Here is an 11966-nt window from a genome sequence, read left to right as displayed (position 1 = left end):
ACTTCAGCTTGTTTTCAACTCTGTATCTTGATTTAGTTAAATAATTATCACATTACTTAGCACAATTATTTTTACAAAGTAGAGAAGTGTTTAAAAGGCGTAACCACATTGGACTTCCGTCTTCATTTTTCAAAATAAAGGTCATCTTCTTTTTACTATGATGGTGCATGGATCAGACTATTTCCTGTGTAATAAAACAAATAAATAAATTAAGTTTGTCATTCTTAAATAATCCAACACAGTTGCGCTTCCTGTTTCTGTTAAAAGTAACTATCTGAGCTGCTGCTGCTTCTTCTTCTTCTTACAAAGAGTTAGTATGCTTTAAATGGCTGAGTTCCCTAGGGGTAACCCTAGTGGCACCCACAGGTGCGCCACCTACCGGTAGATAAGTGGCTGCATGTGAGATTCAAGATTCTTTAAACTTTATCAGCCCCGGAGGGAAATAGTTTCGTCTTGTTACAGTTGTTCTCATCACAAACAGTCCAGGGTGGAATGACAAGAACATGTCAGTACCCCCACCCCTAACAGAGGGGAGATCAAGTGTAAAGATTTATGGCCACAGGCAGAAAGGATCTCCTCCGTGGAGAACTTGATGTTGATGAGTCTCCGGCTGAACGTGCTCTCAGTTGTACCTGAAGTCTGAGGTAAACAGGGTGAAGTGGGAATAATTAAAAATAAAAGGTGAGGTCAGAGCCACTGAAAGGAGTTCCCATGCAGCTGCCGAAACCCGGGATCGAACCAGGGACCTTTAGATCTTCAGTCTAACGCTCTCCCAACTGAGCTATTTCGGCGCGTTTACAGACGTTGATAATTGTATAACCAGCGGCTGTCGACTAATGTCTGGTTTAGTTGATTCAGATGTGAAGTTATTATAGTTTTGCCACCTGTTAGTTTGCCTCATTTCATCATTATTTAGTACAAACTACACATATGTGGTAAAGAGTCAACTTTCAGCATCGTTTACTGTTATCTGTGTGGTTCACTTTGTTTGTTGGATATATTTGGTTAATTGGCTTTTACCAATTAAGCACTGACTCACTGTCCCTGTTGTTCACCTGTCATGTCTGGTAAAGCCACCAGGTGTCACTGTTGCTTTCTTCAGCTGTTTTATCAGATGATAAGTGGGAGATGTGTATTGGAAAGAAAGATTTTTTCAGTTGGGGTATAGTACAGGGAATATGCATGTAAATGCACGTAGTCACTTCAAACACAGCTCATGCTTGATCACAATTAGCCACCAGAAATATTACTATATATACAGATGCTGTACTCGAGCCTGGCTATATTTGAATCCTGTAGGATGTTGTCAGTCAGACTCTGCTCTTCCTGCTCTAACCACTTATACTGAATGGCTATGAATAAAACAGAGATTTTTTAACTTCTGTCAGTAAGTCAGAGTACAGCAATTCTGAGCTGCAGCGGGCTCCTACTGGTTTTTCCATATCAGCAAGAAAGGAAGGAAGTGAGACAAGGTCACGAGGAGGAACAAAAAGCAAATTGGGAAATGTTTAAACGCATCATTCGTGGGGAACACCCAAAGCAAGAGCATTATGTCCATTCGGTAAGATACGTAGTTTAAGAAGTGTTAATTTACTTTAACTAGTAGAGTTAAAAGTAAAATATAAAAACAGGACCCAAAGTGTTTTTTTCCCTTTTAAAAATGTATTTAAACTTTTTACTAGTTTAAAATTAGGCATTTATTTCTAGGCTAAAATAAACTGAGTATATGCCTACTGCATGCAGTAGGTGGTTTATAGACTCCTATAGCAGAATAAACATTCTCACAAAAGCATGCCATGGTATTTCCTTCCACAGGAAAACCAGTTGCTTGCTGAGATAAGTTTCCTCGCTTCCCTCAGTTTTATTCCACATTTGTGTGCTCACAGTGTGAGCTGACTTGATTTTTGGAGCCGCTCCTAGAAATTACTTCTTGGCTTCAAGGTAAGTTTCAACATTTCCCGTTTTCTTTGTATCATTTTTTTTTTTTTTAATTTCAGCCAGTGTCAATCTCATGATACATGAACGATGCATGAAAACATTATCTGTAACAACATTTACTGTTTATCTTGTGCCTTTATTGTGTCATTATAACAGAACTGCACAAATTTGAAGAAACATCTATAGCAAAAGCAGCAATTATTAATGAATCCCTGTAACAATCAACCTAACATGCCAGAAAAAAATTACAGGTAAATCATTCCAAGCACAGATTCACAGGTAAAGTGGAGAGAGAGCCAAAAGAAACCACACTTTAGAAACAAGTCCAAAAATCCATAACCCAGGGGAGGATGGATGCAATGGTGGAAGACTGAGGGCATGTTTAAACAAAGCGATTGACTAACAATCCAATCCAAAAGATCCATTTATGCACATTGGATTTTTTACCTGAGTTTATTCCTGCAATGCTTTTCTATGACAGTGGTCTGTGCACATAGAAAATAAGAAGATCCCTTTAAAATGTGGGACAGAAGAAAACTGCTTCTTGCTGCCGTCATCTTCTCCACTGTCTACTGCAGAGTAAGTATTTTTTCTTACAAATAGCCATTCTGGTTGTTATGTTAGAAATATAAAATGGTTTCTCTTGAAAATATAAACTAAATCACACACTCAATTTAAGGTGGCTGCAAAACGAATGGACATGGCCCCAGACGCTGTAGATGACCAGTACAACGGATGCCGTAAAGAGGCCCTGGAGACATTTATTCATTCGGGCCTGTTAAGGCAAGAGCTGAACAACAGTGAAATCTTCCAGCAAGCATGGAACAGAAATAAGGAGTGTTCAAAGTCGATCCCTGGAGGAGAAAAAGAACATGCTGTGGCACTATCTACATATGCTAATGAAGATAATTTTATATCACATACCTTCAACACTGCAGTGAAGACACAAGGCACAAACAGTAGCACCTATGCAAACTTTAATTTTAAGTCTCTTCACTTCCTGCTCATGGATTCTCTGAAGCAACTAAACTCATCAGATTGCAAAGCTGTGTATTTTTCCCCAGAGCCTGAGATAAATTACGAAGTAAAAACTGGCTCAGTTGTAAGATTTGGAACATTTCTCACAGTTTATTTAAGCCTTGATGCAGTGCCGACTGATTTGGACGACGATATCGTTTTTAATATCACTTCCTGCTTCTTTGCTAAACTGGGGGACAATAGTTGCACTAAAGACAAGAAGTCGGCCCTCCTATCTCCAGCTGAAGAGTTCACTGTGGAGGGAATATTTAAAAAACAACATGGAGATGCCGAATACACCGAGGTTGTATTGAAACATTCAAGAATGAACAGTTTTAACAACTGTTACCTTTTCCCACGGTAAGACTCACTTTTCCTTGAAATTATATGTATTATTTTCTCCGCACAAGCTGCATAGCCCCAACAAGAAGGCAGAGAGATGTAAAGTTCAGAACAGTAAAGTGCTTTACAAGCTCAAACCACTGCTTGTAAAGGCGAAATGCTTCATGTGAGTGCACTCAGATGAACATTTCGATCAACTAAGAGATTCTCCTGTCTGTGGTTTTGCAGATGGACAGTGAGAGGACACAGTTTATTGATTAATGAGCAGCTGAGCAGATGTGTTGTCTTGTTTGTTTGGCTCATTTGTTCTTAATCCTATGTTAAGAATCAGATTTTAAATGTTAACACCCCCTTAATCCATTTTTAAGTACATTTTTCACCTTCACTTCAAATTTACTTTTTGGAAAGTGGTATGCCCCAACCCCATCTGCTATCAAAGGTATATATTCATGTGTGTCATGGCAATATCTCAGGGACTTCATTTAATTCTTTATAAACTGGATGTGACTGAACTGTTTAACACCAGACAGACATACATCTAAGCTTGATTGGGGTTGGAGGCCTAATTATGAGCTGAACCAATTATTTAGAAAATAAAAAAACCAAAACCATTAACTTAAAAGTCAATCTACATGCAGCTCTTGCTAAAGTATGAAGTAGGTCGAGAAAATGCTGCAAGTTATTTTTGGAATTACAATTCATCTGTCTCCTCTTACTTCTCTTTCTAGGTCTGGGTCTCCAGCTCACCTCTCCACCCAGTGGCTTGTGTTGTTGCTTTTGACTTTCTTCTTCTTCTTTTTTATTGTTGAACAATAACAACCAGCATTTAAGACTCCTGTGAGTTATTTATTTTGTTGAATAATGAGGCCTTGTGTGATGTCATGTTAGGGCACAGTTAGCTTTGACAGAAAAATATAATCCTGTCACTTTTTTCAAACGTATTTATCATGTTTGAATTATAGACTGAAATATTTTTTCGTGTTAACTAGAATAAAAAGTTTACTAATATTTTTTATGTAGGGCAATTTATTTTTCATGCTATATATGCATACAGTATATTGTTATGCTTTTATTAGTGTTCAGTAGCAAGATGACAGGCAATGAGTAGAGGACAAGAAGAGACACATAAACTAACTAGATTAAATAAAGGGCTGAACTTTCCTTGTCTTGCCTTTTAATTTCTACATTTGTGCACATACGTACTAGGGCCAGTGAGTATATTTTTGTGTCCAACAGATTCAGTCCCAAAAGTTGGAACGTTGTGTAAAATGTAAATAAAAGCACCAAAACATTTTTTGGAATTGGGTTTTTGAGTATAACCGACTCTCAAAAGACATTTGATCCTAATAAGATGCTTCTTTACACGTAAAAATACATTGCTGATAAATAAGGATTTGTTGATCTGCTTCCACATACCCTTACTAATAACTAAATCAAAATATAACAACCAGATAGGGACAATATAAGCTTTTATATTGTTTGTACATTATAATGCAACAATTAAACAAATATTTACATTATAGAAGATTTTACTCATAGAAATTTACAACCTCAAAGGTTATAAATTAGTTTCTGCACCAATATGTGAAAAAACTCTTACATATACATCATCACTTATTAAGTTCAAATATATGCATACTGCAAACCTTACAATAGTCCAAAACGACGCGCAAGCACTTTATGAATTTACAAACAAAGCAAGTAACGTCCGACTAGCAACAGATTTGAGGGCACTGAAATTCAGCTCACATGGTATTTACACATCATAAACTACAGTCTTATAGTGTCATGCTTAGTGAATGAAAGTGACTACAGAATGTGTATTTCCTTGTAGCAATATCTAAAAATATAATAATATAGAAGATTATCTCTTGCCAGAGAAACTGAAAAAGCACTTGTGTACTGTAAAGGAACTACTGATGAAACTAAAATAATGAATGATGAAAATAAAAAGAATATAGGCAAATACAATTAATGTAAAAATACATCAGAAATGTATTTAAATATTATAATAATTCAGATATGTTAAATATCTTGGCTCAAACTGTGTTTAGAATTAGAACAACTAGAGAAAGTACATGCATACAAAGTGTGAATGCTACGACCTGTCACAAGAAAAGATATATTTAGTGACCAAGATGTCAATGAAATGTGTAACATTTTCTTGTAATATGAATGTTACAAATATTTAATAAAAGTAAACACTAATTCACTGCCTCACTGGTTAAAATAGTTTTGAACATTAAAACTTCACTTGTCTTTTATTTTAAACAGGCTACAGCTAAGACTGTACTTTTTTTTAAATGTTCATTAAAGTGCAGCAAATCAATGATAGATGTTACGGTCAAAAGATATTTGTAAACTAAATATTATTTTATTATTAATTTTAAGTGAAATAAAGGAACAGAACTAAAGGAACTTCTCTACTACTTCTCACTGTGCTGCTAAATAAAATGCTGCAAATAATGGGCGTGTATCAGTTTGAGGCCCCTTTCATACTTTTCTGGATTTATTTAGATTTTGACACAATTAAAGTAAACTGTCTATTAGCAGTTACTGGTGATTTGTAAAACGTACGAATGTGATGATTCTCAGGCACCTCTGCAGTTATAAGGATTGTGTTATATGTACGATTTCTGAGGCTTAAACGTTGCAAAACATAATTCACATCTGAGATAATATCCAAGTAACACAGAAAGTAAAAATATGCATATCATGTCCGTCAAATGATCAGGCCTGACTAAAATAGGTAACTTCTAGCTGCGTTTCTACATGCATGCATCTATCACTTTCACTTTACATAATATCTTTGTGTCATGCCTCTCCTGTAGTGGTGAACAAACTAGGAACTGTTTTAATTATTGGGCTCAGAGGTGAATCTTGACCTGTGTCCACGGGAACAAGTGCTCTTGTCTTTGCTGAGGATGCTGGTGTCGACCCGAGAGAGGGTGCACATGCTGCTCTGGTTGCCCGGTCGAAGTCGTCTGTTCTGGAGCTCGAGCTCATCATAGCTGGACACGCGGACAAAGGGACACCAGCAGAAAACCTGCTTGAAGCCGGCCCGAAACCTGCACCCAAATCCACCACTGACATGTAATTACTGTTTCCTGTTGTGTGTATATGTATAAGTAGTACCTACATGTGTTTTTACCCACCTGCTGTTGAGGCAGCAGTAGATGATGGGGTTGTACATGGTGGAGCTCATTGCCAGCCACAGCACTGACAGGTAAACCTGCTGGATGTACTTCCACTTGCTCAGACGCTTATTGAGACCCGTCACAATGAAGTAGACATGATAGGGCAGCCAGCAGAGGGCAAAGGTCACCACTACGATGATCATCATCTTCACCACCTGCAAGCACAGAGGGAAAAAGCTCAATTCATCCATGTTAAAAGTGCAGACCTTCTGTCATGATGTGGTCCTTCAGTCAGCTGGCTGCTCCATTCCTGCTCTCACTGCACTGACATCAAGTGTTTAAAAGGGGTACTGCAGTCTAAATTCAAATTAATAGACAGTGGATGAGTGCGAGATAAGCCAACATTAAACTTTCACAAAGGCAAGTGATTACAAATCCCACGCTGTACTGTATGTGAAGATGTTCAGCTAATATAAATATTTGCAGTGTTTGTCGTTTCACAATTTTAAAGCAGTTCATATGGATGGCTGGTTAAAAGTACTGCAGCCAGCACACTGAAGTAAACAAATAAAATAAAAAAACTCTGGAATAAACCTGATAAACCAGCTGCACATGGACGACAGAGATGAATGTTTGTCCCTAAATACTGAAGGTAACTGAAGCTCAGTGCAGTTTGTCTTCATTTTTTTTTATGAGTGATTTTCTGCTCCTGTATAGTTACACTATACCTCGTAGCTCCTCTGTATCCCCGCCTCACACGTTCTCTGCTTGGTTAAACTATTAAAGACTTCGCTCTACCTCACTCCTAAGCTCTTGTCTCACATTTAAGCACACAAAGTGAAATCATTACACCTTCACTGTGATAACAATGATGTTTCCATTCATTGAGTCCAGAATGGCCGCCGTATGAAGAGAGGAAAAGGTCAGTGATGACGCACCAGGCCCAGCAGGTTCCAGGTAGAACGGATGAGAGTGTGCTGCAGAACTCATCAGCGGGCTAGAGCACAATGCAGAACTGCGGGGGGTTAAAAGGAGCAGGCAGGCTTTTATGCCATTAGAAGAAGCTCATCTGCGAGACTGTGATGAGAGCACCTTCCTCTTATCTCCAGCCCAGATGGCATGTTGTCAGCGCGGGCATTTGAATCCAGTCTGACACTGTCTTGTAGCTTTGTTTCCTGACATTTATAAATCTCTTTTATCTTCCTCTGCTCAATTTTGCCAGCAATCTGTCGGAGGATTTTCCTCTGAAATATGGTAAATGGCAGACCTGCATCTGACAAAGGGTCTTTTATTTGTGTGTTTGTGGTACCAAAGAAATACTCCTGAAGAAAGTTTAGAAGGGAAAAATATATTGCTTAGTTACTGTTTTATTGTGATGTTTAAATTGTTTCTTACTTCATCAGCCACAGTTTGCTGGATCAATAAGTTGAATTCATATATTATATATATTACATAGTCAGTGACTTTGCTGATCCAGAGACAATCGGTGAATCTTTTTTTTTTATCCATAACATCCTTTATCAGAGTACTTCCCCAGTCCAACCTCTAGTGCTGTGTCTGAATAATCCAACATGTTAACTGCAGTATTTGTGTTTATCAATAAATTGTACTCTTTGGCATTAATCCCACTGCTGCCTTGATAGATCCTCGTCATGACGGCTGTGATGACCTTAATCCCTGTTTAACCCAAACCCACGAAATAACTGCTGCAAAGCACACAGTGTAGTCCGGCCGATGATGTCAAAAATAATAAATAAATAAAAAATACAACTGCATCTGCATGTCTTTCTTTTCTTCCAGGCTGCATCTGGGACCGATCCACAAGTTGTGGTTGCAAAAATCGAAATAAATACACGACAAAAAGAAATGTACTGGTAGTAAGTACGGTACATTCAGTTAATGAATTCCCATCAAAGCACCAAGCTAATGTGCTTTGGAGCTCTGCACGACAATTTTCCCTCGTCTAAGCTGTAAGTGGTCTCCAGTACTTTATCACACTACTGATAACATCTGTTTTTTTTGTTTTGTTTTTTTTTCTGCCTGACAATGTGTTTTGCTTCCTCCCCAACCAGCAGAGGTATTTCTCCACATACGTACGTATTGTTATTACTTTTGTGCAGTGGTGCCTCTCCTCCTGGGAAATTACAGGACAGCAATAAGAGAATACATCAACATTTTCCATTTGTTTGCTTTTCTAATGTAACATGTTAACACTTCGGTTGAGGATTTCCAGGGTATGATATTCATGCTTGTAGTCCTATGAAACATGTATCCTACTGATGTTAGCTGTAGTATTTTTTTATAGGTTTCCTTTATCTGAACGTCTGTCTTTAAATCTCACTACATGTTTTGTCTCAGTCAAAGTATTGCGCAGCTGTCTTGCTAGACGACCAGGTAAATACAATGCATAAATGCCAGTTAAATGCCAAGTTGTTGTCTGAACAAAAAGTTCAATGACAGTCCAGACCATATGTGCCGGGTGTTCTGTTGTTGCCTCTGAACTGTGAAGTAGGTTATTATTTTGTGTTTTTAACAGTAATTCTCTTTTAAGCACTTTACATGAATAAATCAACTTGTTTTATCTGGTTAAATATCTTCAAATAAGGAGTTTAAATGCTCTCAATAAACTGTATCTACCTTCCTCTTGGCTCTGAGCTGTCCATGGTAGTTATCAGACGAGTCTCCAGGGATCTCTCCTCCCCACAGAGTCACTCCCACGGCTGTGTAGGTGATGCCCATCACCAGTAAGGGCAGCACGTAGACCAAAACTGTCACTATGATATGATACCTGCACCAGTAAAGAACAAAATCAGCAGTGTGTTATAATAAATATACTGACGAAGCTTGACATAAGGTATAAAAAAGATGGTTGTCGGGGTTGGTGCTCTCACATGAAGGGGTCGTCGGCCATGCGGGGCCAGGCCACATAACAGATGGTTCTGCGAGGTAAAACTCGAGTTGTGGAGAAGTAGCAGAGAGGAAAGGCCAGAATGACAGCCAGACTCCAGATACAGACGATGACTCCCAGAGTGGCCTTTGCTGACAGACGAGGCTTCAGAGGGTGGATGATGGCCATGTACCTACAGGGCAGAGGTCACAACACTGTCATGAAGCTGGGACTTAATTAAGCCAGTGGATCCGCACGTTAGGGAAGAGCAGTTTCTGCATGTTGTACAATCAAGAAACATAGTGTGAGCTGACATCATCACAACTACAGAGTAGATCACTGTGCTTCACTGGCAATGCAGAGATAGATATGTGTATTAAACTACTTCAACACAAACAAAAAGAGTTATTGCACTGTACTGCACCTAAGTTATAGCTAATAAAACAATAATATTAATGGTGCACCAAATGACCAATAGTCAAATATTGAACACAGACTATATTTAAATAAGTAAAACAAATTGATCCAACTTTCTAATTTATTAAGGACATCACAGGTCCTACCTGTCGATGGCTATGGCCGTCATGGAGTAGATGCTGGCGAACACCGCAGTGACGGGGAAGAAGTTGTGAAATCTGCAGTAGACTTCTCCAAAGTACCACTCTCCGTGGGCCGCGTAGATGAAGTTGATCAGCGTGTTGAAAGCCGCCATCGAGACGTCGGAGAAAGCCAGATTGAGAAGGAAATAGTTGGTCACAGTCCTCATTCGCTTGTGCGCCAAAATAATCCAAACCACAATCAGGTTCCCGAAAACCGCCACCGCCAGCACGGTGCTGTACGCCACGGACCACAGCGCGATGCGCCACGCCGGCTGCACGAACTGGTTGGTCAGATTTCTGGTGGCGTTGAACCCATCCCGTTCAGTGGCCATTCCTCAGGTGTCCTCGCTGGGATCTGTCTCAGTCCGCTATTGGAAGAGGATGGAAGTCACTTTGGCACCTCTGATGCGCAACATACGCGCGCGGTCCACGTGTGACCACGGAGACAGAGAGAGTGGTCCCGCCGCAGCCACTCCCTGCTGTCACTTAGTTATGTCGTTTAGTCTCGTCTGGATATGCAGGTGTCTGATGTTTGCTGGGTTAGTTTGGGTTCACACATTAAAAGACATCATGTGAGACTCATTTTTGGGATGATGTGAAATGATCCAAAACGGATCAACAGGTGCGCATCGTGGTCATTTTGTTGTTGTATTTTCATTCAAGAGAGGAAACATCAGACAGCTCTAATGTCGTGCAACGGAGCCGTCTGATGCCTTGGATCAGTCCCAGTGTGATACAGTTAATCCTTAATTTCAAAGCTTATAGCTTCAGGATTTGATGCACGTACGTTTGTCTGTGTAACGTAGGAATAAGCTGTGTAACTGAAACTGAAAGGTTAAAATAAAAGAAGACTAAAAGTAAAGTCATGTCACTACGCTCAAATGAAAGCTTTATCATCACCCCCCCTATACTCATATTAAGCTTTTGAAGCAGCATTTTGGCATTCACCTTGGAAATTCAAGTTTGGACCACACCAGGGAGATCCTGAACCAAAGAACTGCAGTGTTATAATCCAGACTGAAGCCAGTGAAAGCATCTGCCTCACACAGAAAATATCCAATTAGTGTCTCCTACTCCTGCTGGGTGCTGCTGTCAATTAGCTTAAACGGCACCTGCTGAGCTTGTTTTCATGAGCTCCATTGTGCAGTGTGTTGTTCTTCTACCACACTCTCATCGTCAACACAAGTCATTGTAGTTTTTCATCCCCTACAATAAAAAGAACATCTTCTGTGGACGGGCAGGTTCTGAAGTTATGGGTTGTTTCTTTTCAGGGCGCACAAACACATAAACATAAACATAAACATACACAAGCTGTGCACACTGGGACTGAGACTACAAGAAGGTCAAAAAGTCTGTTTCCTCTCAGCAAGACCTCATTACCCAGAGGCCACCTCTTTTGGGCCACTCCCTAACTCAAATGTCACTGTTCAAACCTCTGCTAAACACGCCCCCGTCCTCCCTGGTACAAAGGTCATAAGCCATTAACTAACAGCTGTTAATACCATTAGCTTCTTCCAAAATCATTTTCCTCTGTTTTGTATGAATAATTGAGGCATCATTCAACCAGGAGGGGCCTAACAGCAGGGGGGCTGCGTCTGATCTGTGTGTAATAGAATTAAGTTTGATCAGTGCAAAGCGAACAACAGTGAAATTTACTGACGCGATGGGTTCAAAGCAGTCGCACAGTCGAGGTAACACATTAGCCTGGGGAAAGGTAAACTTGTTAAGGTCTTTATTCATCATCATTTATGCGCTCAGTACGATAAACTGGGCATAAAAATAAACAGATGACATTTTGACATGATCCTGAAATGACACGGCGGGTTAGATTGTGTCATCTCTTCGTTTGGAAACCACAACCCGTGCTGTTGAGCTGGATGGTTTGTCTCCTCCTCTATCATCTCAGGAGAAGCTGAAGTTCCCAGCTGAGCAAATTCAATGCCAACGAAGAAAACACAACTGTACTTTTTTGTATTTTAAGACAAGTCTTTGGGGTCTTTCCACTCACGGATACTTTGTACGCCTACTCTACTGTATTTCTTGAAG

At 39.6% G+C, this 11966-nt stretch overlaps 2 protein-coding genes and 1 non-coding gene across 3 annotated transcripts; 1 reads left to right on the top strand and 2 right to left on the bottom strand.

The window, feature by feature from the left end:
* Positions 1 to 718: 718 nt before the first annotated feature.
* On the bottom strand, positions 719 to 791 carry trnaf-gaa. Its single transcript has one exon. It is a non-coding gene; the product is annotated as a tRNA-Phe (tRNA).
* A 571-nt stretch (positions 792 to 1362) lies between these two features.
* si:ch211-145b13.6 (ecto-ADP-ribosyltransferase 5) lies at positions 1363 to 4458 on the top strand. Its single transcript, XM_026360521.1, has 5 exons — positions 1363 to 1561; positions 1816 to 1941; positions 2420 to 2517; positions 2618 to 3315; positions 4026 to 4458. The coding sequence occupies exons 3-5, from the start codon at positions 2458 to 2460 to the stop codon at positions 4111 to 4113; spliced, it is 846 nt and encodes a 281-aa protein (XP_026216306.1). The 5' UTR covers positions 1363 to 1561; positions 1816 to 1941; positions 2420 to 2457; the 3' UTR covers positions 4114 to 4458.
* A 205-nt stretch (positions 4459 to 4663) lies between these two features.
* On the bottom strand, positions 4664 to 10352 carry tacr3l (tachykinin receptor 3-like). The gene is given in 6 exon segments (XM_026360519.1): positions 4664 to 6192; positions 6194 to 6365; positions 6453 to 6649; positions 9072 to 9222; positions 9326 to 9514; positions 9885 to 10352. Coding segments are annotated over 6 exon segments (1158 nt in total). The 5' UTR covers positions 10253 to 10352; the 3' UTR covers positions 4664 to 6111.
* Between the last annotated feature and the right edge of the window lie 1614 nt (positions 10353 to 11966).

The sequence above is a fragment of the Anabas testudineus genome, chromosome 1 (assembly GCF_900324465.2).
Source record: "Anabas testudineus chromosome 1, fAnaTes1.2, whole genome shotgun sequence".
NCBI classification, from domain to species: Eukaryota; Metazoa; Chordata; class Actinopteri; order Anabantiformes; family Anabantidae; genus Anabas; species Anabas testudineus.
The sequence above is the reverse complement of the archived record's forward strand: the minus strand, read 5'-3'. Positions and strand labels throughout refer to the sequence as shown.

Coding starts and splice junctions, on each gene's coding strand:
- si:ch211-145b13.6 (XM_026360521.1), top strand. CDS start 2,458: ATGTGGGACAGAAGAAAACTGCTTCTTGCTGCCGTCATCTTCTCCACT. Junction 2,518..2,617: donor TCTCCACTGTCTACTGCAGA/GTAAGTATTTTT, acceptor ACTCAATTTAAG/GTGGCTGCAAAACGAATGGA. Junction 3,316..4,025: donor AACTGTTACCTTTTCCCACG/GTAAGACTCACT, acceptor TTCTCTTTCTAG/GTCTGGGTCTCCAGCTCACC.